Source organism: Cajanus cajan, chromosome 4, assembly GCF_000230855.2.
Source record: "Cajanus cajan strain Asha chromosome 4, NIPB_CcT2T_4, whole genome shotgun sequence".
Taxonomy (NCBI): domain Eukaryota; kingdom Viridiplantae; phylum Streptophyta; class Magnoliopsida; order Fabales; family Fabaceae; genus Cajanus; species Cajanus cajan.
In genome coordinates, this window is record NC_138520.1 from 76,927,109 (window position 1) to 76,954,208 (window position 27,100).

At 35.7% G+C, this 27,100-nt stretch overlaps 1 protein-coding gene and 1 non-coding gene across 2 annotated transcripts; one reads left to right on the forward strand and one right to left on the reverse strand.

Annotated features, from left to right (window-relative positions):
• Nucleotides 1-13,481: 13,481 nt before the first annotated feature.
• On the reverse strand, nt 13,482-22,528 carry LOC109801864 (uncharacterized). The gene is made up of 7 exons (XM_020363008.3): nt 21,882-22,528; nt 18,304-18,450; nt 17,659-18,008; nt 14,771-15,515; nt 14,587-14,683; nt 14,448-14,502; nt 13,482-13,939 (listed from the first exon to the last, which is right to left on the reverse strand). The coding sequence occupies exons 1-7, from the start codon at nt 22,321-22,323 to the stop codon at nt 13,877-13,879; spliced, it is 1,899 nt and encodes a 632-aa protein (XP_020218597.1). The 5' UTR covers nt 22,324-22,528; the 3' UTR covers nt 13,482-13,876.
• Nucleotides 22,529-22,864: 336 nt separating this feature from the next.
• On the forward strand, nt 22,865-22,936 carry TRNAE-UUC (transfer RNA glutamic acid (anticodon UUC)). The gene has a single exon. It is a non-coding gene; the product is annotated as a tRNA-Glu (tRNA).
• The last annotated feature ends 4,164 nt before the right edge of the window (nt 22,937-27,100 follow it).

Here is a 27,100-nt window from a genome sequence, read left to right on the forward strand (position 1 = left end):
TTTATTATTAATCAATAAGTCGAAATTAAAAAATTTCTGTTAACTTAAATAATTTATCACTTACGTTTCATAATTAGAATTTAATCTTCCCTTGAGTATAAAATTGTAATTGGAGATACACTTTATTTTTATGAAAATTGATTTGGTGAGAAGAAATTATATCTTCTTATAAAAGAAATTATAAGTGACACTTATTAATAAAAAAATATAACTAATTAAAATGTGTGAATTTATAATAAATTTTAGATAATAAATTAAAAATAAATAAAAGAGTGTGGTATTTATCCTTGAAAAATATAGAAGGAATTGGGGGTGTTTTGGTAAAATGGATGGTTATTGAGTTAAAGAGAATATGCTGTTTGGAGTGGAATTGGGAATGCCACGGTGGGCTAGAGCTGTTAAGTTGGAAAAGAGAGTTGGCCAATTGGGGTTTAGAGATAAGCATGCCTTTGTCGCATTTCACTTAATCATTGTGCTCACTCAACAACATCTCTTCTTCCATTCTTCAACTATCTTAAAAAAAACTTTACCAACATAAAACCATGTCTCTTTTCTGTCGTTTGCTTGTTTCTAAAACATGGGAATTAAAGAAGAGGGACTTTGGGAAATGGAAACCATTGAGCTAATGCACCACAAATGAAAGAGGATGTGTGACTTTACTATTTGATGGATAATTATGAACGTAATTACTATCATATCCTCAATCCACCAAAAAGGTTAGGAGGAAGGTGACCAATGAGCATGTCAACTGAAACACTTACTAGGAAGCCACCCTTTGTCTTTTGGGAACGGTTTCTTGTTGAATGAGTATGGAATACTTCACATGCAACTAGAAACTACCATGGAAAACCTTACACATTGCCTCAACATGAATTTTTTACTGGAATAATATTTTTTTTTTTTTAAATTACAAGAATGATCATTGTGCAGGATTATTTACCAAGATAGAATCATTTACTGTTCAAGCTCAGAATTCGGTTCCGGGGGAACCGAATTCTGAGCATCAAAATGTAATTTTTTTTGTTTTTTCAACTCAGAATTCGGTTCCCGAGGAACCGAATTCTGAGTTGGTTTTAAATTTTTTTTTTTTTCGTGTATGGGGCAAATGTGGGCTGATCTGGGAAGCGGAACGGCCCGTTCCAAAAGCAGAACGGGCCGTTCTGCTTAAAAAAATAGAGTGCAAATTCTGAATGTGAAACGGCCCGTTCTGCTTAAAGAATTTGCACTCTGTTTCTTTAAGCAGAACGGCCCGTTCTGCTTTTGGAACGGGCCGTTTCGCTTCCCAGATCAGCCCACATTTGCCCCCATACACGAAAAAAAAAAAAATTTAAAACCAACTCAGAATTCGGTTCCCCGGGAACCGAATTCTGAGTTGAAAAAACAAAAAAAATTACATTTTGATGCTCAGAATTCGGTTCCCGGGGAACCGAATTCTGAGCTTGAACAGTAAATGGTTCTATCTTGGTAAATAATCCTGCACAGTGATCATTCTTGTAATTTTTTTTAAAAAAAATATTATTTCAGAAAAAAATTCGCCTCAACATATCTCTTTCTTTTTATATTTTATTACACTCATTCTTTTCTTTTATATCATCATATATTCTTACTCTTACATTTTTTATACTTTTTTTTTCTCATTCTGTATCTTTTTTCTATGTAATCATTTTACATCATTTGAAATGTCATTATTCTAAAATGAATACGTTCGTCTTCGTGGCTTTTTATTGAAACAACGTTGTAAAGCAATTACGTCATGATTTAAGTTGTCTTCGTTTCAAGGATTAACTAATAATTATGAGTTCTGTCATCAAAACGAAATAAAACTAATAGTGATGTTGTTCCTGTATTAGGATACACACTTCAATTATTCTTGTTGTAGCGGGTCTGATTTTGGGTCTCGGTCTTCTCGTTCCTATCCAGGTAGTCCGAAGTGAGGGGGGGTGTGCCTGCAAAGACACTCCAACGCTCAAGTAAGTGTTCGGCGTAATAAATGCAGTAGTTTAAAATTAGTTATGTACCTCGCTGGGGTCCTATTTATAGTGATTCTTATTGGGCCGCGATTAAGGACTGGGCCCCGGGAAATTAGGGGGCTAATCCGGTGCATTACATAAATTAACCTCTCCATAATTATCCTGGCGTAAATCTGTGACTTGGCCGAGCACACCGACACGTTCCGTTCAGATTGTGAGTGGTCGGTGGGCTCGGGTATTCAACCTGGTCGTCCACGGACTCGGGTATTCGGTCTAGTCAGCCACGTACTCGAGTATTCGGCCTAGTCGGCCACCATACGGTATACAACCCCCGCAGCGTCAAGGATGCGAAAGACGAAGACAGTTTAATTGTATAGGGTTGTGGTTCTCGGCGTGGAATGGCAGATGTTGCTTCCGACCGCTAGTAGTAGTGTGCATGTTCCCAATGTAGTCGGGGTGTGGAGCTTTTGCTATCCCAGCGGTCGTGGCCGGTTCGAATTTCCTCGTGCCAAACGTCCAGACCGAGAACTTGGTCGATCTGGACCTCACTTTCGGCGGCGGGCATCAGTATTTGGAGGGCATGTCCTCGGAGGCCGAGTACAAGCTCTTCTGTGAGCTTGATGCTCGGACCTCCCTAATTGCTAAGCATGTTATGATTAGGGGTGGGTATGCAGACCGGTCCAGCCCGTTTAAGGCCCGGTCCGTGAAGTCCGCATTTTTAACGGGCCGGATAAATCCGGTCCGCGAAATAAATGGACTTAAATCTTCAAGTCCGTATCCGGCCCGTGAAGCCCGCGGATAAACGGAGAAATACGCGGGCCGAATTAAATCTAAATTGTTTAAATGAATATTGACTCAGATTTTAAATTTCTTTTCCTTTATTTAACCTATGAAAACATGAGGAAAAAAAACATATAAAATGATATAAATATACTTCTAATAATAACATCAAACATTGTAAATAATAAATCAAAGTCTTAAATAACAAAGTTTACACATTCTAAATTTCTAATAGAAATATTTAAGTCTCAATGCCTTTAAAATTTAAAGTCCAAGCATACCAACTATTAACCAAATATTAAAGCCTTTCTACCTTAAAACTTTAAAAGTCTTAATACACAACCAAACAAATATAAAACATTTGTAAGTCCAAGTACATCAAAGTCTAAATACCTTAAAACATCAAAGTCTTAATTAATATCTTAAAAACAAACATAAAATATTTGTAAGTTCAATTACATCTATCAAATATAATTAAGCATCTTCAATAATAAAATTTGAGTCCACATTTAAACGGGTAATCCGTGGGCTCGCGGATTAAATCCGCAAAATCCGCGGACTAAACGGGTCGGACCTAAAAAGTCCGTATGATTATACGGATTAAAAAAAATGGGTCCATTATCTGTGAAGTCCGCGGACTTACGGACCGGTCTGCGGACTCAAGTCCATATACCCACCTGATGGAATCATGCTTTGGAGTGCAAGAGGTGACATACTCAAAGATCCAAGAGGAGTGGGCTAGACATGGAAGATTGGGTCAGTCCAGGCCCAATGGGCCCTATGGGCTTGGAAGGCCCAAACCAAGTTTCAACATGGGCCTATCTTGTTATTAACATCCTTATTATATTTTTGTTAACCTAGTTTGAATATATTTTGGTCTTGTATTTTGGACCATATAGAGTAGCATTTTAGGTTATAGGCTAGTTGGGCCTAGTTTTGGGCTTCATGGGCCTTTGGGCTTTTGGTACCTAATATTGGGCTCATTTTCATTCTTGTAATTTTTCCTTTCCATTGTATTTGTTTGACCATTGTATTTAGGTCATTAGATTAGGAATATACAAGAATTACTTAAATAGGTAAATTAGGTTAAACTAGGTTTAATTTGGAAGTCATTTAAGTTACATTTGAGTCACATGTGTTAGCACCATGGGTGGCTGAACATGTGCCACTCAAATTAACCCTAAATAACTCTCAAATCAAACCTAAATGCATCTAGGCACCTAAATTTTCGGACTAGCACATGGGAGCCAAAATTTGAATTCAAATTTCAAGTTTGAATTCAAATTTTGGGCGCCACATGTAGCCTTGGATTTAGGCGCCCAAAGTTGCACACTTGGAACCCTACTTAAGTGATTCTTCCACTCTTTGTATTCACTTTTGAGAATAATGAAATTTGAGAGCTTATTCAGCCAAATTTCGTTCAAGAGTCACCATGAGAGAAAGCTTCACCTTAGGAACCCTTCTAGGATTTCCTCCTCTTTGAAGTGAGCTTTCCCTTGCACCTTAAGCTTGGATGCTTCCATCCAAGGCTTAAGCCTTCTTCCTATCCGAGAATCTCCTCCATCTAGTGTTCATCACGTTGGTTTCTATTTCCTTGAAGAAGATCCGTGCATAAGGAGAGCTAAGGAGAAGAACATTCATCACTCCTCCTTACCTTCTCCATCACCACCCCTAGTTATGATGAGGTCAGTTGTCTCCGAGGAGAGGTTGTAGGGGCGGCTTAAGGAGGCCGAGGCGACGTTGAAGGAAGCGTTGACCGCCAACGCAAAGGTCACCGAGTCGGCCGAGGAACTGAAGAGGGCAGCCGACGCGCATAGGAGAGAGGCCGATGACTTGAAGTTGACAGTCCAGAAAATGAAAGCCGAGGCCACCGTTGCAGCTGCCGAGATTGCTCGGCTAAATGAGGCCGCTACCAAGTTCGAAACCGAGGCCACCAAAAAGATTCTCGACCAGCACGATGCCGACTTCCAACATGTTGTGAGGTCCCGACTGACTTCAATTTTGATGTTAGTCGGGATTTCTACGGTGTAAAGTTCATAAGTTACGCCGAGTTCCCTCAAGGGGCCCCAGCCTGACGAAGAGGCCCCACGTCGAGGTATTTCAACTTAGATCGCAGCGCCACCGGCAAGGGAGGAGGAGCCGATCATTGATGTGGTCGGCGATGGGAATCCGGAGGACTCGGCCGCGGTGTAAGAGGTCGGCTCTGGTGGTAGTAGGTTAGGGTTAGGATTTTTTGCTTGCTTGTAATCAGGCCATTAGTGCCTTTTGTGATCGGCCATTGGCGTCGTGGACAAAGATGATTTTTTGTGTAAGTAGTCGTACTGATCGGCCATACTTTAATGAAATGTTATTTTACTTTCCAATTTTTTGCCATATTCATTAACGCCTAGTAACATAAACACAACCGAATTGTATGCTCAGCCGAAGGGGGGTTAAATTCATGTTTGTCGCGAATTAATGCTTAGTGTGAGTTCGGCTCAGGAGTGCTCCGCCTAGGCGTGCTCGGCCTCGAAATACTGGAATACGTGAAAGTGCTCGGTTTGAGAGTGTTTGGCCAAAGCGTGCTCGGCCTCGGAGTCGGATCATGCGATTTGATACATGATGTATTTGATCTGCGAGAGTGTTCGGCCGAAGTGTGCTCGACCTCGGAGTCGAATCATGCGATTTGATACGCGGAGTGTATTTGATCCGCGAGAGTGCTCGGCTTGAGAGTGTTCGGCCAAAGCGTGCTCGGCCTCGGAGTCAGATCACGCGATTTGATACGCGGTGTATTTGATCCGCGAGAGTGCTCGGTTTGAGAGTGCTCGGCCGAAGCGTGCTCGGCCTCAGAGTCGGATCATGCGATTTGATACGCGAAGTGTATTTGATCCGCGAGAGTGCTCGGCTTGAGAGTGTTCGGCCGAAGTGTGCTCGGCCTCAGAGTCGGATCATGCGATTTGATACGCGAAGTGTATTTGATCCGCGAGAGTGCTCGGTTTGAGAGTGTTCGGACGAAGTGTGCTCGGCCTCGGAGTCGGATCATGCGATTTGATACGCGGTGTATTTGATCGCGAGAGTGCTTGGTTTGAAAGTGTTCGGTCGAAGTGTGCTCGGCCTCGGCGCGTGGCGTAGTGCTCGGCCTAGGTACATCCTTAGCCGAGGAGGGTACTCGGGAGGGAAACCTGTAGGGCTCGAGTGCACATTTGAGTGGTCGTCCGAGGATTGCTTGGTGTCGGCGTTTGTGCGTAATGCTCGGCCTAGGTACATCCTTAGCCGAGGAGGGTACTCAGGAGGGAAACCTGTCAGGCTCGAGCGCACTTTTTGAGTGGTCGGCCGAGGATTGCTTGGCGTTGGCATATGTGCGTAATGCTCGGCCTAGGTACATCCTTAGCCAAAGAGGGTACTAGGGAGGGAAACATGTTAGGCTCGAGCGCACTTTTTGAGTGGTCGGCCAAGAATTGCTTAGCATCGGCATATGTGCGTAATGCTCAGCCTTGGTACATCCTTAGCCAAGGAGGGTACTCGGGAGGGAAACCTGTCAGGCTCGAGCGCACTTTTTGAGTGGTCGGCCAAGAATTGCTTAGCATCGGCATATGTGCGTAATGCTCAGCCTTGGTACATCCTTAGCCAAGGAGGGTACTCGGGAGGGAAACCTGTCAGGCTCGAGCGCACTTTGAGTGGTCGGCCGAGGATTGCTTGGCGTCGACATATGTGTGTAATGCTCGGCCTAGGTACATCCTTAGCCGAGGAGGGTACTCGGGAGGGAAACCTGTAGGGCTCGAGTGCACACTTTGAGTGGTCGGCCGAGGATTGCTTGGAGTCAGCGTATGTGCGTAACGCTCGGCCTAGGTACATCCTTAGCCGAGGAGCGTACTCGGGAGGGAAACCTGTCAGGCTCGAGCGCACTTTGAGTGGTCGGTCGAGGATTGCTTGGCGTCGGCGTATGTGCGTAATGCTCGGCCTAGGTACATCCTTAGTCGAGGAGGGTACTTGGGAGGGAAACCTATCAGGCTCGAGCGCACTTTTTGAGTGGTCGGCCGAGGATTGCTTGGCGTCGGCGTATGTGCGTAATGCTCGGCCTAGGTACATCCTTAGCCGAGGAGGGTACTCGGGAGGGAAACCTGTCAGGCTCGAGCGCACTTTTTGAGTGGTCGGCCGAGGATTGCTTGGCGTCGGCGTATGTGCGTAATGCTCGGCCTAGGTACATCCTTAGCCAAGGAAGGTACTCGGGAGGGAAACCTGTCAGGCTCGAGCGCACATTTTGAGTGATCGACCGAGGATTGCTCGGCGTCGGCGTGTGCATTATTCAAGATTGGACATTGTGTAACGTGGTCCTCTCGGGGGACGAGCATTTGAGGGCTCGGCATTCGCCTTTCTCATCGGGTCTCGACTCGGTTCTTTTCGTCCATATCCCTCCTCGACTCTGGCTTGATTTCTAGTCTCTGCCAATTCTTCCATTTGCATGTACTTCTCGGCTCGGCGTCAGAGATCGTTCATATCACCGGGCGGTTTCTTACACAAGCTACTCACAAATGGCCCTGGCCTGAGGGCAGTGCTCAGCTGATCCATTGCCACGGCTGGGTTAAGGTCGCCGATCTCCATGACGATCTTGTTGAATCGATCCATGAAGCTTCTCAAACTTTCCTTCTTCTCCTGACGAACCCCCGCCAATGCTAGCGAGGTCGTCCTGTACGGTTTGCTCGTCACGAACTGAAGAGCGAATTGGGACGACAGCTCGCTAAACGAGTCAATGGAAGCACTCGGCAATCGCGTGAACCAGCTCAGAGCCCTCCCTTTCAACGATGTGGGGAATATCCGGCACAAGGCTGAGTCATCTTGAGTAGAGAGGGTCGCTTGTGTCAGGAAAACATTCAAGTGCTCCTCGAGGTTGGTGGACCCATCATACTTCTCGATCGGCATGCTCTTCCAATGGTCTAACAGGGTTGCCTCCATTATCCTTCGGGAGAAGGGGTGTCTCAACGAGTGGGTGGTGGTGTCGACCTTGCCACCAATCAAAGGAGTAACCGGTGTTCGGGTTACATGGTCGGTGGGGGCATGATAAGCCGACTCCTTTGGGAGTGTGGGAGTTGACGGCAAGTAGGTTTGGTTCAGACTTCTAAGCTCGGCGTTTTGTCGGCGCAGTTCGGCCAACTCCTTGGCATCGGCTTCTCTCTGTCTTCGGATGGCTGCCATTTCCTTGTGCAATGCGTGCAAGTCATCGTGGAGGTCGGGCTGGGCTCCGTCGGCGTTCGGCCGGACCTCTTATATCACAGGCTCCGGTTGTGTCTGAGGCATTCTGTACAGATAACGTTCTTGGTTGGTCATGACGGGATTGTGCTTGGGGTTATGGATCGGCTGAGTCGATGTTGATGGTCCTTTTCGTGTCACTACCATGTCTCGGTCTCAGTCGTAGAGTTCAAAGGGGCTGAAAACGTCTCTTCGGTCCCACGGTGGGCGCCAAATGTTCCTGTATTAGGATACACACTTCAATTATCCTTGTTGTAGCAGGTTTGATCCCGAGTCTCGGTCTTCTCGTTCCTATCCGGGTAGTCCGAAGTGAGGGGGGTGTGCCTGCAAAGACACTCCAACGCTCAAGTAAGTGCTCGGCGTAATAAATGCGGTAGTTAAAAATTAGTTACGTACCTCACTTGGGTCCTATTTATAGTGATTCTTATTGGGTCGTGATTAAGGACTGGGTCCCGGGAATTTAGGGGGCTAATCCAGTGCATTACATAAATTAACCTCTCCATAATTATCCTGGCGTAAATCCTTGACTTGGCCGAGCACACCGACACGTTCCGTTCAGATTGTGAGTGGTTGGTGGGCTCGGGTATTCGACCTGGTCGTCCACGAACTCGGATATTCAATCTAGTCAACCACGTACTCGGATATTTAACCTAATCAAAGTTATAATAATTAAATAATTTTCTTTGTCGATAATACCTTTTTACTAAAGAGCTAAACTAATAATTATGGATTCATTTAAACATTTAAAATATCTGTCAATAAATGAGAATATTATTAAAAAATTTATAAAAATGAGTAATAACAACATATTCTAATATATATATATATACATATATATATTCCATATATACTCCTTTTAACATATATTTTATTTCTTCTGAATGTATTTTTTCTTTTTTTAAAACAAGGCATATTGGTTAATTAAAATTTATTAAAAGTTATAAAATCATGAATGGAGTCGTTTTAAGAAGCGAAATCCATAAAAAAAAAATGTATAAAGAATACTTTATGTATTTTTTTATTTGTGTTGAGAATATTTTTCATCCAATTATTAAATTTTTTTTTATCATAAAAATCACCGAAGTGAATTTGTCTATGACTAGATAATAAAAATTCCGACAACATATTTAACAAATTCAACTATTTATCAACAATATTAGTCGTTATTAATATGCTTAACAAATATAGTCTCTAACAAATTTATTTAATACATTTTCTATAATTAAACTTATTAAAAATTGTAAAAATAGTTTTAAAAAATTATGACAACATATTACTTGTATATTTTAAAAAAATTGACAATTATTTTAAAACAATACAAAACATTTAGAGATGGACTAATTTAACTATGATTACACCTGAAAATTTGAAATTGAATGTTAGTGTAGTAATTGTACCTAACCGAAAATGCACAAAAATGCTTCAACTTTATTTATGATATAGAAATAATTTCAGCTGCTAGTAAATGTTAGCCGGTGATTTTTTATTATTCAGTTCCTTTTGTGGTCAACAATTAATGCATTAAATTGCTAATTTTGTTTTTCTGTCTCCTTTAACAACTACTGCTATAATTTTAAAATAACGGTCACAAAATATTTCATATCTTTGATAATTATACATAAATAAATATTAAAAGTTATGAATAATTATTTAAAAATAATATATATCTTTTTATATTTAAAAAATATAATAATTCACTAAAAAATAAAAATAAAAAATATGATTATCAAAATATATAATCTTTATAAATATAGATTATCTTAATGTATCTTCCTATTCCTACTCCTTTTTTATTAAAAAAAAATCCAACGTTCTTACTTTCTTTATATAATAAATATTGAATATATTTTATATTTTCAAAATATTAAATGTATTTACTTTTCCATTTAATAATTTTTAATGAGAAAATACAAAATTTGTAAGAGAATGTAGTAGTATTACTCCTTCTTAAAATATTTATCATTTTTAATGATGGTGTTAAATATGATTACATAAATCTAAATTGCATTGTATTGCACTAATTTGATACATAAGCATACGAGGAGGATTTTTAGAATAATTAACACAAAAGTTTATATAAATTCATCTTATTATACAAGTACTTCAATCAAAAGTTAAAGGTGTTTGGTTAAAGTTATAAAAATAATTTGTGATTTTTAAATAATTCATTTTTAACTTATTTTAACAAAAAAAATCGCTGTAAAACTAAAAGTTAACAAAATAAAAACATTAGTTAAACAATTATTGTGATATAAACTTTCATGGGTTAAGTTATTGCATAAGCAATTGATTAAAAAGAATTCAAAATTTATCCTGAACCTTGACGATTACTGATACGCATATAACTACTTTACATTATTTTAGTAAATATTCAATATCATGCCATATAACATTGTACAAATACTTTTTTTAAAAAAATAAAATAGTTTTTTTTTTTAATTTAAGTGTGTTTATTTTAGCTTTATTCTTAAAATAAATTTTCTATTTTTTTAAGAAGCAATTTTTATCTATTTTTTAAAAGAATTATTTTTTATAACACATTTATATCGTATAATATATTTATTAACAATCAGTGCTAGTGGTACGAAATTCCTCTTTGTTTAAAAAATACATCTCATTCTTACGTTTTTGAACTCTTTTTGGACATGTCATATGATTCATGCCTATAATGTAAAATATTAACTATTATTATATAAGACATTTCATGTTTACAAGTTTGCTCTAACTATATTCATCTTTTATTATTATGATTCACTTACGAATACATATATATTAGTTTTTTTTTATAGAAAAAAAGTCTATTTCATATTGGGAAAAAAGACTATCATAAGTCATATATAACTACACTTTGCATTCATTAAAAAAAATAGTTTGTGCATAGAGATTACCAAAACCATTATAAATAACCCCGACAATAGGATTTAAATTCACACGATAGTTTAAACCTATACCATTATATCTATAAATAAAAAAAAGATAGTATATTTCTTTTACTATTTAGTCATTATTATATAAGAGTGTTTAAAATAATAATATTATTAAAAGGTACGAAGTTGGACACTAAATCATTAACAAAATATATACAATTAGAGTTCGTTCACTTTTAAAATTTATTAGTGTGTTTGCTTAAAATTTTTATTATTTTGAAAAGTTAGTATGAATTCCTTACGAATAACAACTATAATTATCACTAAATTTTAAATTATTATAATTATAAATATAAAAAAAATTATGCAGCATTACAAAAAAAAAGGATAATTTGATTTTTTTTCTCTAAGTTTAATAGAAATTTACCTCGATAATAATGTTACCATATATGTTTGTGCTATAAATTTAAACCAAAAAAAAAAAAAAAAACACTCAGTTTATACAAAATCTACTCTAGCACATAAAATTGTTTTGTTTTAAGAATTGGAAATGATGTCATAATATTTTGAGATATCAACTAGAGCATTAACTGCATTATAGACTTATAGTAAGGGAACTAGTATATAACCAAGCATAACTTCCCCCTTAAAACACAAAACGTGAATCGTGTAAAAACAGTTTTAATTGTGTTCCTAAATGCCGAACAAAGACAGACTATATTGTTCTTATTTGTTTCTACGAACTTAAATTTGCCTCAATCCTTAATATATGGTGGTTGGATATTTATAAAGAAATCGTCTGGAGTGTGTTTAAATATAAGTTAGAAATATAATAAAGACTATTTTTAAGTAAAAAAAAACTCTCGAAAACATTTATAAATTTGTATCTCAACATATTCTTAATTAACATATAATTATAAAGACACTACATAAGTTAGGAACAATAAACAAAATATTGATAAGTCTCCATATTAGGTAGAATTGTGATCTTTCTCAAGACATTCTTCTCGTCATATTTTATCATTAAAAAAATTCTTAATTAATAAAAACTTTACACGTTCACGGTTCACCCATTAGTTCCATTAGAAGTTGTATGCATGAAGAAAAAAAAAACATGTTAATCATATTTCATCTCTGAAAAAAAGGTGTATATACGAAGAAGGAAATCAAAAGAGTAGAGCAAAGAAAAAGAACTATTTTTTGCCCATTATTTCCTTTTCTCAGTTGTTTGTTATTAAGGTGATTACCAATTATAACTTTGCAAGGGGTGTTAAAGAGAAATTAGTTTGTTAGGAATAGTTGTTAATTGTCATAAACTCTATAAATAGATTCCCTAGAGTTCACTTAATCTTTTATCATTTCAATCAATACAATGAGTTACTTGTTACTACTCTCTTGTTCTTCAAAATCTGCAATGTGTAACTACATTAACTATGAGCGATTGGTTTGTCTTCCCAATTTTATCATAATTAGCTTTGCCTCTTTTTTGTTTAGTCTCCCCTTCTAATAATTCAAATATATTGTATGTATTATTTGGACGAAGAAAAAGAGGGAAACAAGTGAAAAAAACAAAAGAAAAGGGGAAAAAATTGCTTAGCATCAAACAATTTTTTATGGCCTTTTATTTGTTTGCTAACAAAAATAACTTTTAAAGGAGACAATTAACATGACTGTTACAAGGACACTGATCAAGAAATCCTAATATAATGTTTAGGCAAAAATGCCATGTTAATTTAATAAATTAAAAAGTTATATGAAACAATATTAATGTTTTAAAATTTACATTTTGCTAACATCTTAAGAACTTGAAAATATTTAATATTATCTAAATAATAATTTTAATAATTTATTAACATGAATTATACCCTTCTCTTGACTTATATTTTCAAAGCACTTAATTAAAGACACTTTTTTTTGTTCACACACTATTAGATGTGAAATTTATTAAAAACCAGTTACAGGAGTTTCATTCTTTATTTACTAAAAGTCGGCAATTTCCTCATAATTTTATAAATGTTAATAGATCTTATAAACGAGTATGTTGAAAGAAGTATATTAAAAACTTGTATTAGAAATACTACTCCCCATCCTAATGTTACACCAATAACCGTTTGTTATTACAAAATTGGACACCAAATTATCAAACCTAACTAATTTATTTTAAAACCAATAAGAATTAACAGCAACAAAATTTAAACCAAAAATATTATACTTATTACTTTATCACTAAACCAACCCCAGTCATTCATAAACCTAACACAATTGTAATAAGTATTTTATAAAGAAGTTCTTAGATGATGGAGAAGAATAGCGACTCCCAGTTGTACGGTTGTAAAGCTCCCGATCACTGCGACAATGAGTGATAGGATAGGACATACAGTTGCGCTTCTCGTTCTCACTTGGGTACTGCATTTAAGAGCACACTTATCCGATAACAATCATCTCATTTTCAACGTAACTTCCCTACAAGATAATTTAAGTACTTTGTGGCTCTAGCTATTTGGATAATGCGATTACACAACCACGTATGCTGGCATTGCATCCTCCGCAAATGCCAAGCTAATATGGAACTGCATTAAACAGCATCCTAATTATATCGGGACAATGTGTTTAATACACATCTAATTGAAGTGACTACTTCAACAGTAACTAATGGTGATGCTTGTGGTTTTTAAATTATAATCAAAGAAACAAAATTTGGGTACAGAATAGCTAACCACAAAAACTGTGACTCAACAACTCAACAAAATTTGAAGACCTCTAGAACCAAAAATAAATAAACAAAACACTGTTACAAGTGAGAATGCAAAGCCAAAATCTGTCTGGAGAGGCGACAACTCGCACTCTTCACTGCGACAGGTGAATACAGAGAAACCGTCCAAAATTTTGAAAAGGACAAAAGGACCGTTACATTATTACAGAATGAGAAAATAATACAAAAAATATGCATCATCACAACCTTCACCAAATTTTTATTGCCAAAATAGTGATTCTGCATGCATACAAAATTGAGATCATCCACATTTGAAGCATTCATATCCACACCTGTTCTCTGCTATATTCCCTTACAATTACAGGTACACTTGTGGGTGGAACCTGCCAAGGTTGAATTGTTAAATCTTTTATTTTTCCGTAATCGTAACAATCGTGACTAAGTGTTAAAACTTTAAAGTAAAAGGAAAATGCTCCATAAGACTACAAAATGCATTTATTTTACCAGAGAACTAGAGGGTACGAGCATTTACCTAGTTTAAATTCTAGTCCACTATTTTAATGTACCTCTTTCATTTAGTATTTTTTTTTTTTTTTATAATCATGTTATAGATACAAAATTATCTATCAACTTTGTCGATGACTATTATTTATTGTTTTAATATTTAGGAGGAAGGATGCAAATAAAACTTGTTTTTATTTTATCCTAATGGATTTTCTTAGTCAAAACTGTTATCTTTATCCTGATTGTATCATTCTAGTAAAAATAGTGCGACTGCGACATCATAATCCATACCAACAATCTAACATAGGGGTACTACCCTGGAAAAAGCACACGTTAGGTATCTACTAGCAGAAACTAAATAGATCTTATTTAAATTCCAGCACTTACCATGCCATAATCTGTGATTATCATGGAAACGTAATCTGAAGGTGTTGCATCATAGCTGGCATCAACATAGAGAACTGCAGGGTCAGAGTATGAAAATGACAATTTTGGCGTTGTATTTATGTAAATATAAATGCCTCACATCAGATTTAGAAGTTGCAGATTTTCAGTATTGGCCCACGCTTCCAAGTGGTTCACATCCTCTCTACTTCGAACTGTAGCGATGACATCTGGATCACCTGTAAGAAAATCATATAAGCATCAACTTTTTCCAGACATAAGGCAACAGCTCAGCACAATCTCATCATCTGTCATTGTTTACATACCAAGTTCATTTGAGCATATGGAATCATGCTGTACCCTTTCATGAAATTTATAAGCCTCACAACATACTAAAACAGGGACGCGGAATGCATGGGCAACCATTGCAACACAAGCAGTCCCAACTCCTGAATAAACTGTTCCATTTGACAACACTGACGAAGCACCTATAAAGACTCGAGTAACTTCGTTCATTATGTAGGATACAGCATTTATATGAGCGTATGTACAGCTAAGACCTTTCTCCACCAGCCTACGAAGTAAAAGTTTCCCTCTAAGTTTTGGACGAGAGTCTACCACTACAACTTGAAACTGTTTCCCTAACTCGTGTGCCTGTAAGAGTATCATTTCAACTGCCGATGATGACCCATAAGTAAGAAGAACATCACCATCTCTTATTTTTGTGACAGCATGCTTAACTATCACCTTGTTGGCAAGTATAATTTTCTCACTTATAAAACGCTCAATATCTGATTGAAGAGAGATTTTTGATTCTGACTCAGACAGTGTCAGAGGTACCTTGGCAATTCGACTTTTGAGAAATCTAATTGCATTCCCCATACTGATAGAAAGTGGTCGACACTCAATGAGGAAAGAAACATAACTACTTATTTTTGCTGTTAAGTCTCTCACAAGAGTCTTCTCAGATGGAATTCGGTAGTCTTTAATGGCCTCTTGAAATGCTTGAAGCATAGCAATACAACGAGCATTGCCACCAGATATATCTCCAGACAGATACTGCAAACCTACCTGATAATCATAATATGTGGTTAAAGGAAAATACATATAGAAAGGGCCTGATTTACAAAACAAATTGAACCAGGTCTTAATCACTAACCTATCACAGTATCCACTGCAACGCCATAAATAAATTCTAATCATGATTCAGCTCATAGTATCTCCATGCATACAATAGGTGCCTAGTTACAATTTATTTTCAATTTAGATGTTATTAAGGATGATCATCTTATCTTTCAAATAGTATAGGGGGCAAGACAACGCAGTGCAATTAATAATAAAAGATGCATAAAGTTGAGTCCTGTTAAGAGTGAAAAGACTGTATCTCTTCATGTTATTTAATATACTTCCTATTGTGTGGCAATTCTAGTAAACAAACATTCCAACCAGAAGACGTCCAATTTTAACCATTTGTTAATATGAACCATAGAATAATTGCTTTAACCTTTAAACATTTTGCTTCAAACATACAATTACACTAAATCTAAAAGTACTTGATTTGTATTTAACTTCCCCTTCCCTCCCTACCACTTGACTCCCTCTTCTTGTTTAGATATCAACAGAACAAAAGAAATGAAGGCAGCAACGCAGTGTTGGATACTGTCCACAATATAACCAATGAGGTAGAAATTGTGCCGTCATCATTGTAAAGCACAGATTAACAAAAGATTTAACTATTTATCAACTGTCAATTTTAAGAACTGTGAACCATGTGACCTTACTACCTAGAAGACTGTTGGGAACTTTAACTGCGAGTGAAATACCTAAATGCTTGGAGATAGCATAGATTTTACCCTAGCAGTGTATGTGATGTATCATCATGCAAAATTTCAACCAACACAAATTTTCAACTAACAACACATTAAGGTGTGTTTGATGAAACTAAAAATTTCATCAATAAATTTTTATTGATGAAAACTAAGCAAAAATTTAAATGCTAGAAGAGGCTTAAGTGCTGCAATTGTATCAAATGAAACTATTAGAATTAAATATGGTACACAAGGCTTGGTATAAAGAAACCATTTCCATTTAATTACTTAGAAAATGTTGCTGCTGAATACAATAAATGATCTCTCGTATACTGAATGTTTCTGGCATCTTTTCACTCTGGGCTGTATTAAACACGTACAAAATAAGTTAATTTGGTGGCTGAATCTTTTTGTTTTTAAGTTTCAACTTAATGTAGGTACTTAGTTGAGTTTAATAAATCTTAAGTCAAGATAGGGTTCAAGGGCAAGGAACCCCATTTATCATAAGTTATGAGAGTGCCACAAGAACTACACATATATTTCGAAATGATAGATCCTGACCAAGGTTGTCAAACTCGAGAGTCTACACAAACTCGTGGGACTCTCGTAGACTCGACTCGTAAACTCGTAAGAGTCTACCTAATGTTAAAATATATTAAAAAACATGAACACACATAATATGATATCACTAATTCAACATTCTAAGTCTGAAATAAGTCAAATAACAACAATAAAATGTCATAATACAAATGTTAACCATACACGAACAGTACGGCGCAAGGAAAACATGACCACAAACAGGAAAACGTCACCACGAACAGCTCGTCGGAAGCTACAAGGACAGCGCTGGGTGGATAGAACAAGTTAGACGGTGACTGGTGGGGAGCAGGAAAACGTGACGAATAGCTCGTCGAAAACTGCAAGGACGACGCCGGAAGCTGCAACGACGGTGCCGGGCAGACTGGACGAAGTCGGACGGTGTTGTTTTCGTATGCGGCGGAGGGAGAGAGATCGAAGAACAAAGAGGAGGCAAAGTGTTCTTTTCGTATGCGGCGAAGGGAGAGAGATCAAAGAACAAACAGTAGGCAAATTGTTCTTTTTGTATGCACAGAGGGAGAGATCGAAGAAAATAGAGGTGCTTCGGAACCCTAGCTAAAACGACGTCGTTTTGGGGGCAAAAAATTAACCTAACCTTGACTTGCGATTCTGAGCGAGTCTATCCAAGTCTACCCGAGTCCACCCGAGTCTATCAAAAACCGATTTTGTTCGCGAGTTAACCAGTTTTGCTACCCTAGACTCGTAGACTCGTACGAGTTTACAAGTTAACTCGCGAGTTTGACAACCATGATCCTGACCACATAAGAAACATGAATTATAACAAATTAAACAGTGGAACACATAGTGACCTTATAAACTGCAGGATGCACAGAATCAAGCTGGAAAAACTTTGCCTCAAGATCTGGGAGCTGACTTCCATGTTCATACTGTGGCAAATGCCTGAACAGTTCAACTCTGTTCCTAGCTTCAGTCTGTTTTACCACAGCACGCCGTTTGGCTTTCTCCACTCTGCTCTTATCATCATATTGCATGCGTGGCTGAGGAACATCTTTCTTTCTATCTTTTTCTGGTGGACGATCACCTCCCCTCTTCTCAGAGGCTGCAACTGAAGCATTATCAACTTTTTGTGGGGGCTTTGCAGCTTTAGCTGGTTTTACATTCACTGAAGCCAGAGTTACAGATGCCTTATTTCCTTCAGCTAACAACACATTATATAAAAGCACAAACTAATTAGCAGTGTCAATCACAGTGAATTATATTAGAAAAGAGGATTTATGTAATCTCATCATAAATTCCCAATTCAGTCTAGCTAAAATCATTATGAAAAACAATGTTTCAGTCTTTATACAGTGGATCTGAAGAAGAAACAAGTTTCAATTCAGTTTTTTTTTGTTTGCAAAGAATCATAAAATGTTCAAGAGCTATAGCTGAAAAGTTTTTCATGACTAAAATAGTCAAGATCAACATGCTAAATGCTAAATGCTAATACTCACCTTTTGCAGCAGCCTTAGCAGCTCGTTGAGCTTCTTGAAGAGCTCGTCTTTCAGCTTTTGAGGTCTTCTCTTTCTTCTGTTTAGCATTCAGAGCTTGGTCTTTCACTTCCACCATTGCTCCTCCTCCTTTGCCTGCTTTCTCTATTTCTAATGGGAATTAAAGAAGGAAAAAGGTAGAAAAAATGCTTAAAATACCGAACCAAACCATGCCTAATCATCACTTATTATTGTCTAAGATTCCTTCAAAGTGAAAGACATTCACAAATACAATAATACATGGACAACAAGCAAGTTAGACGGATACAACAATTATTCCTCATAATTTAAGACTGGCAAGGCAATCAATTTAACAGATGGAAAAAAACACAAGCAAATTTTATTTGTTTTTTCAATAAACAATTGTATCTTTTCTAATAAATATTGGAGCATAAAGTATCAAAAACCAGAAAACCAAGTTTTGCATACATAGAATTGGGTGGATTTTGTGAATTTTTTTCTTAAAACATAATTTGAGTCACTTAAGAAGTGTTGGCTACTTCTGAAAAAGCAGCCACAGTGCATACACAACATCAGGAACTGCTATAGCTTTAGTACGCATCAAGTACTTGAATCTCACATTCAACTTTACCCTTTTATTTTGGGTGTCAACTAGACATGACTTGAATCCCATTTCACTTAAAAAAACTTTAATTTGGTTTGTTTGTGAACCATTTTAGATTTAGTTAGCAACAAATAAGCATCTATCAGAAATGAGTCTTTTAAGATGGATGTGTGGTCCCAAAAGAAAGGATAGGATATGGAATAATTGTATATGTGAATATATTCGTATAGCACTACCGAGGAATAGATGATAGAAAATCAAATAAGGCAATTTCAACACGTGGAAAAAAGGCTACTGAAGGCACCAATGAGAAGCACAGATCGCATGGTTTTAGCCTTGTGAAAAAGGATAAAGGGAAACTAAGAAGAACGTTGGAGAAAATTATTAAAAGGGATCACATTGTGAATAATTAAGAATTTGGTTTCTAACCGAACTAAATGGTGTTGTGTAACCCACATGGACAACCTCATCCAGTAGGATAAGGCTATTGTGGTATTCATTGAAGTGAAGTACAAAATATAAATCCTTATCCTAATTTTCATCATTAACAGTATAACAAGCAAAACCATAGCATTGCATTGGCTACATATGAATGACAAAAACATTAAAATAATTTAGGGAAGTATTCAGGCCAACAACATGCCACAATGAACGTTTCACCCATCGAGGCTAGATAAACCCCATAGTTAGTTAGAGGAATAATTAGTTAGTTGGTTGGGGACTGGGATAATCACATAAATAAAGCATGTTGCCTATAAAGAAGAAAAAGGGTTGAGATGGAGAAACATCTTGTCATTTGAGAAAGAATTACACTCTTATCCATTGTTTGTTTCTATGGAAATAGAGTGGAAGGAAATATGAAGAAAACAACTAGGATAGAAATATTAAATTTCCATGGTTTGTTTGTGAGGGAAAATAAGGAAGTTATTTCCATGGAACCCACAAGATTATACTTTCCTCCCAAATTGGAATGAAATAAGGTGGAATCTATCTCTCTTTATGTTCTATTTTTAAAATTTTTAAATTTTTATAAAATAAAAAATGATAAATAATTTTAAGAAAAAATATTAGATTAAAAGATCATTTTTTATTATTATAAAAATATCGTTTTTATATAATTCATTTATTTCTTTTCACTCCCTTTTCCACTCATAGATGTGGAGAGAAATTTGCCTGCTTTTTTTGTTCCTATTTCTATCTATCCAAACAACATATTTTTTCCATTCAATTTCTCCTTTATTTTTATCATTTCTATTTCCCTCATAATCCAAACATTGCATTAAAGAGTGGGGAGAATCCTGGTCTCTTGAATATCCAGGGAAATCATTCATTATATATCTTTTACCCAAGCCTAAGTTTGCTACCACTTTAGAATAGCAGCTGGGATTTAGGGTTCATCAATAAAAGACTTCTTCCCCTTGGATTATTAATAACTAGTATTAGAAAAAATCTAAGTCCTACATTGACTAGAGATAAAGCAAACAAAAAGTATATAAGTGGGAGGTAACCCTCACCTTACAAGTTGATTTTGTAGGTTTGAGTAAGTGATGGATATAAAAATTTTAAATAGTGGACAATATTTATATGCATTTTTTTACTGTAATATTTATAATTATATACATAAATTTACAGTGTTCAAAATATAAAATAACAATTTTATAAGATGAAGTGAGCTAGTTTTTATTTGAGATGCATGGCGAGTTGCAGTTATTATTCTTGAAATTCATAACATGTTTCTGTTTGGTTTTTGATATGCATAACAAAGTTCGCATTTAATTTTTTCTTGATACACATCTAAGCAGGTTCAATTTTTTATGACACCCACGAGTCCACGCCTAAGTTTTCTGTTTTCTTTTTATAGGCATATGTAACAAGTTTCAGTTATAGAGAAGTTGGAATCTATTTTTGGGGGGCAATATAATAATATATATACATATAGTAAAAGAAACTGAAAATGTAGTGGGAGCAACTGCCCCCACAGTCCAATACTTAAATCCGTCCCTGGTTGTAAGAACTAGTTCTGTCATTGTGTTAGTATGAATCACATTTTTGTAGGGTTGGGTTAGGTCCATAGCATACTTTGTAAGAACTAGTTCTATCACTGTGTTAGTATAAATCACAGAAGATAGTCATAGTCAAAACTGCAAATCTCTGATTTTATCCGATGCTGTGTAAAACAAAGCCATTGATAAATATCTGAAAGTTTAAACAGCAATACAAACTTAAAGCAACTACAAATCTACTATTGACAAAGTGTAACTGATATGTGAAGTCAAAAAAATTGTCATAAGTAGATAGGAAGAACAAAGAAATTATTTGCACTACTTTATGCAAAGGATATTTAGAACAAAATAAGATATTCAGCAGCTTCACTTAAGAGATGCAGTGAATTTTATTAATTCAATGAGTAAGACGACAGCATGTAGGCCAAAACGACCCTTGTTTGGCAAGGACATTATGTTGTCCTTAACATGAAATGATATGCTCCACAAGGGAGCTCCTGCAATCGTCCACTCCAGAAGTTAACTAGCAGCAAAAAATGTGGTGATACTGAATAAAATTGTAGCATTCATGCCAATTTCAAGTATTAAAAACAATTTGATAAAGAAGCAAATAACATTTCTGTCATGCATCATCAGAGCCAAGTATGAATTGAAACGTCAATTAATAACTCTAAACTCAATTTGATTAAAGACCTATCTGATAAAACTTTCTTGCTGTTGCTACTGATAAGCTACACAGAGCAGACTAGCACTCAAAAACCTGTCAAAAGTTAAATCTAGAACCCACACATGTCTTCATTCCATTCAACTAAATGCAACCATAAACACTCATAGTTTCCCATGTGCTAACACAAACCTCAATCAGCGCTATAAATTTGCAATTTCATTCTTACTTTCACAACGAAGTTCCAATTCTAAGTATATCGATTCTCCGATTCAAATAACCGAACCAAGCAAAAGAAGCAAAGCCTCACCGCGAATAGCAAGGGAAGCATCATTCACCACCGTCAAGTCAAACCCGCCACGAGGAAACGAGGACGCGACCTTTCCACCACCGCCGCGTCCCGGCGACGAAGCAGCTCCGTGGAAGAAGTCTCCGTTGCCGAGGACGATCCTGCTGGAGGGCGCCGGAGACATCGGAGCGTGGAAGAACTCGGACGAGCTGGAGTAGCTCCCGGCGGCGACGGATTCCTCGGCGGAGGGAGAAGTCGCGTCGGGACGAGCGTGGAGGCCGAGATTCTCAGCTGCGTGGCACGGCGGAGGGATCATGACCGGCGAGAGGGAGTTGGAGGAGGGAGGGAGTTGGAATGAGATCGGGTCGGGTGGACCCGATTGAGAGGCTTCGGGCGGGGCGAAGAACCCGACTTTGCGAACCTTAGGATCAATGACGGCGCGTGGAGCTCGACGCGCGTCCATGACGGAAAAACCGGTTAGGTTAGGTTTGGGTCAAATGATGTTCAGAGGGTATCATGTTTAGGTGGCAGGAAAATAACCCTTTCTTTTCTTTTTCCCTTCTTTTCTCGCCAAAGAAGTTGAAGCAGCCAAATGATGAAAATGAAGAAAATTTAAAAATAGAGAAAATGGAAATTGTTTGTCTTTTTTCCAACTTGGGTCTCACTCGCGGCCAACTCATCCATTCTAGTATGCGTTTCTCTCATCAACGTTATCTTACTACCTTAAGTCCATTTTTAAATATCAGACGTAACTTTTAATGTTTTAAAATGATGTTCTATTTGTATGAGTAATATTTAAATATATTTATTTTTTAAAATTAATAATTAAATTTTCAATATTAACTTAGCTGATAAAACATATATTTATTTTAAAACATTTTTTTCACCATTATTGGTTTAAATTCGGTCATTCGAAGATTTTATTTGGTATTAAAAATAATGAAGTTAAAAGAGGTAAACTAAATAAGTCTAGTCTCTTATTTTCTGCAATAGTCATCAACAAATCCGTTGTCGTCCAGCGGTTAGGATATCTGGCTTTCACCCAGGAGACCCGGGTTCGATTCCCGGCAACGGAAGATTATATTTTGCATCAAATATCCTAATTTTTTTTCCCATTTTATATCTAATTTGCCATTATCTCTATCTCACACTAATACTTACTCAAGTTCTTAAATTTTTTTATTAAGAACGTAGACTATTTACACTAGTAAGATTCTAAATTTTATTTGAAGGTTTAAGAATAAAATAAAATTGAGATTAAATAATAAAGGTGTTTAATAATTTAAAATTTTAAGTGGTTAAACAATAAAGGTGTCATTAAACCACATTGCCAATTAAGGGGCATCAAATATCTTTTTCTTTTCTTTCCATTTTATAACTAATTTTCCATTAATCTATCTCAAACTAATACTTACTCAAGTATGCATCCTTCTTAATTTTTTTTATTAAGAACTTAAATTACTTATACTAGTAAGATTGAGGTATTTTATGTCTCTAAATTTTAAAATTGAGGTTAAACAATAAAGGTGTTTAATGATTTAAAAATTTAAGTGGTTAGAGATAATTAATTTATTTGAGTGATTATTTGAATGGTTAATTTTTCATATTTTTATTATTTAAAAATTTAAGATAAAATTAAAAAAAATGAAGAGGAAAAAGTAGTTAATTATGAACTTAAATATAGCTATAGATAACCGTTTAACTTACATTATAAGGTTTCGAAATATTACTGTGGAGTGGAGCCAAATTCTCTGCTATTGCAATCAACCTTCTCCAATAAGGTTTTCAAAAAATCAACGCGACTTTCTTAAACATACCCTAATAAGAATGTGAGCAAATTCTATTAAACGTGGGTGAATCGAAATAAGATTTATTTAAGATATTCTAAGTTTCTAACCAAATGCTTAACGTGTTAAACTTGTATTGATCAGATATATTATGCCAGAAATTATGGGCATTGGTTAAGAAATAAATTATCATTTTTACTTTTGTTTACAGTGTCATGGTTGGATTCAACTTTGACCTTACTTGACTTGTCAGGGTCCGAAATACTGGCTCGCTCACAATAAAATATCGGCTCATAATATATACACCTCCTTTTTTATAAGTACATTTCTTTTATATTTTTTTTTTAAATTATAAAATATTATAGTTTTTTTTTAAATCTTCTATTTTTACATTTTTAATTTTTAATTCGCTACTTTCTTCTTTTTTTTCTTTTTTCTTTTAATTTTTACATGCTACTAAAATAGGTGAGATAAAGGAAAGGTAAGGGAGTACATGTAAAAATTGAGAAAAAAAAAAGGGAAAATATGTGAAAAAAAATACTAAATTAAATGTTATAAATGTAAAATTAAAAATTTAAAAATTAAAAATTTAAAAATTAAGAATATTTTAAAATTTTAATTTTTTTTTTTAAAAAGAAGGTGTGCTTATAGAAAAAAAGGAAGTGTATATATCATAACCTAAAATATCTCCTTCCGCTTTTATCAGGCCCATATTTTTTTCTCTGAATTCAGCCTCTGGGCCAATTTGCCTCAGACCTACTGGACCCTACCAAGCCCAAATAATTAACTTGCAATCAGCATCCTTATCCCAAAGGTTACTGGCAATGTGTCTTCATAAATTTGAAATTCGTAATTGACTAATGACGTAACGTCTTTAATTATAATTAGTTGTAGGAAAATAAAATTTGTACTTTTTTTCTCTTTTTCTAAAAGTTTACAACAAAAAGCATCCACTTAACAAAAATAAACTAATAATAAAAACATAATAACTGGATCCCTAACCTAATTCAGTTTTATTATAACAAGTTTATACGTCAAATTGTATATACTTCATTCTGTAAAGTTGTACTGGTGCAGTGTTCTCTGACAAATTAGAATCTCAGTCATGATTGGAACGAAGGTTTCCTTCAATAGGCAGTTTGCATTCATCTCTAGATATATAGTCCAATGCAAAACCAAGTATAGTTTTGGTCAAATTAATTTTGGCTTTTGCATATAATGTTAATCAAAGGAGATATCCATCATGACCTGTAGATAGCTAGGGCTAATGTTTCTAAATTTAAAAGTATGCAAAGATATTAGTCAAAATTGTATTTCTGACAGTCAAAGAAAAATAAGCTATATAAGTGCTGTTAATTAATGTAAAAAGGGGGAATTGATATTAAAATAATGGACATGCATGGTGTGCAGCTAGGTTCACGTTTTAGGTTAGGGTAATTTTTTTAAAATTTCAGGGTAGTTTTTTTTTAATATATATAAAAAAAACATAATTTAAGTAGTATTCTAAAGCTAATAACTAAAAATTAATCTACATTTACATAAAAAAATATTCATTAGCAACATTAAGAATCAATCATGAGAGCATTATCAATTCTTCATACTTCAGGACATCGCTTACACTTACTGGACGAAGATGTTTGGTTATAGGCAGGGCACGTTGTTAAAGTTATTTACTAAACTTATAAAAATTTGAACTCGATTTATGAAAATGTTATAGCATAAAATTGTAAAACACTCAATGCTTATATTAATCTTGATGTATTAAACGGTTATTTTAATTCTAGAGATCAAAGTGTTCATTGTGTATTTTTTTCCTAATTAATATAGAAATGATTAATACCATAAACACGTAGTAATGTGCTAGACTATGTTCTTGTGTAGGTGAGAGGGATTAGGTAAAGAGTGATGAATAAGGTGGGGTAGGTAACTAGTCTTGGCATTCTCCTAATTCACATGAGACCCAGAAAAATAGCTGAAGACAGGGATGGGTCATGATCTACGTCTAGCTTACAAAATCCGATGAGACAGTGCTGCATCCATACATACATGTAAACGTACCAATTTCGAAATTTCTGAAGACTTCAGTCAGAGTGATCTAAGAACATCATTTTTCTCCAATATAATATTGGGTATCTGTGCTCTTCAGATCAGCTTTGCAGCAATGTCATGTTTATTTTATTGCTGTTACATACGGCCCAGGGAGAAAGAGAGACGTACAAGTACTACAGCACCTGCATGCCATGCACTCATCATGATTATGAAATATGAATGATCAGATCTACATATATTTTTTCTGAACTAGTAACAGCAGTAAATTGCAAAAACTACTTCATAAATCATTCCTTATCTTTCAAGATTCTGTTCGCGAGAAATTGTGAGGCAGTTCAAGTTTTTATGATCTCAGTGGAATTATTTATTTTTTGATTTGATATTTTCTATTTTAAACTTAAACTTTTATATTTATTTTTTTGTCATTATTCAAAATACTTCATATCAATTAAGACTTTATTTGTTTCTACCCATCAGAATGTTGTTCAAGAGAGGCTAATAATAATTTCTCATTTCTAATCTTTACTTTATTTCCTATTATGGTACTCATGGTAGGATGCCAGAACCTCTAAGCTAGTAATATGTGGTCTTTAGCTAGCATGCAGAAGAAACCAAAACAGGCAGTGATCGAACACTTCTGCAAATAGCATATATATATATGTAACCTAACCTCATGTGCTGTCAGCTGTGTATACCTGTAAGTAGCTGAAGTTTAATTAGTGAGGCTTAGAGTTAGATGTTTATCTCATTCTCACTCTTACTCTCTCGAGGTTATTGCTACTCTGCTACTCAACTGTTCTTTCCAGGAGTTTCTTTCTCTTGAGTTGAGGTTATTTACGTACAGTACCAAGCTTCCATGCTGAATATTATTCTGCTTCTGGTCAACAAGTTCTTCTTGTAGGTAAACTATTTATATACGTACAACTTCTTTCTCTCTTATCTTTTTTTTTCCTTGTCAATATCTTGAGCTTGTTTTCTTAATTTGTTTGTGTGAGAGTGAGACTGTCATGAAGTCTTATCGTGGAAGCTATAGCAGGATACATACTACATATATATAATACTGATTGTTGCATCATGTTACATTGTTAATTACTTGGCCTCATTTTCTAAGTATGGATGTATGTGGGTCTACCATGGAATTTTTTTTCAATTTGGGGACTTGGTACAACTTCAGTTCATACGAAGTGTTAACGGAAGAATTAGATAAAACGTTTTTTCAGTATCTAACTGATAAGAAACCAAAATGTAAGAAGATTGTTATACCCCTTCACTTTCCGTATATGAGTTTTATTTATTGATTTCATGAGCTGAAATTCTTTCAAATTGTTTCTTAAAAACCTGGGTGGTGGATTAAAAGAAGAAGAAAAAACTTTGTTATTAGGAGTTTTCTCTACTGTGAAATTG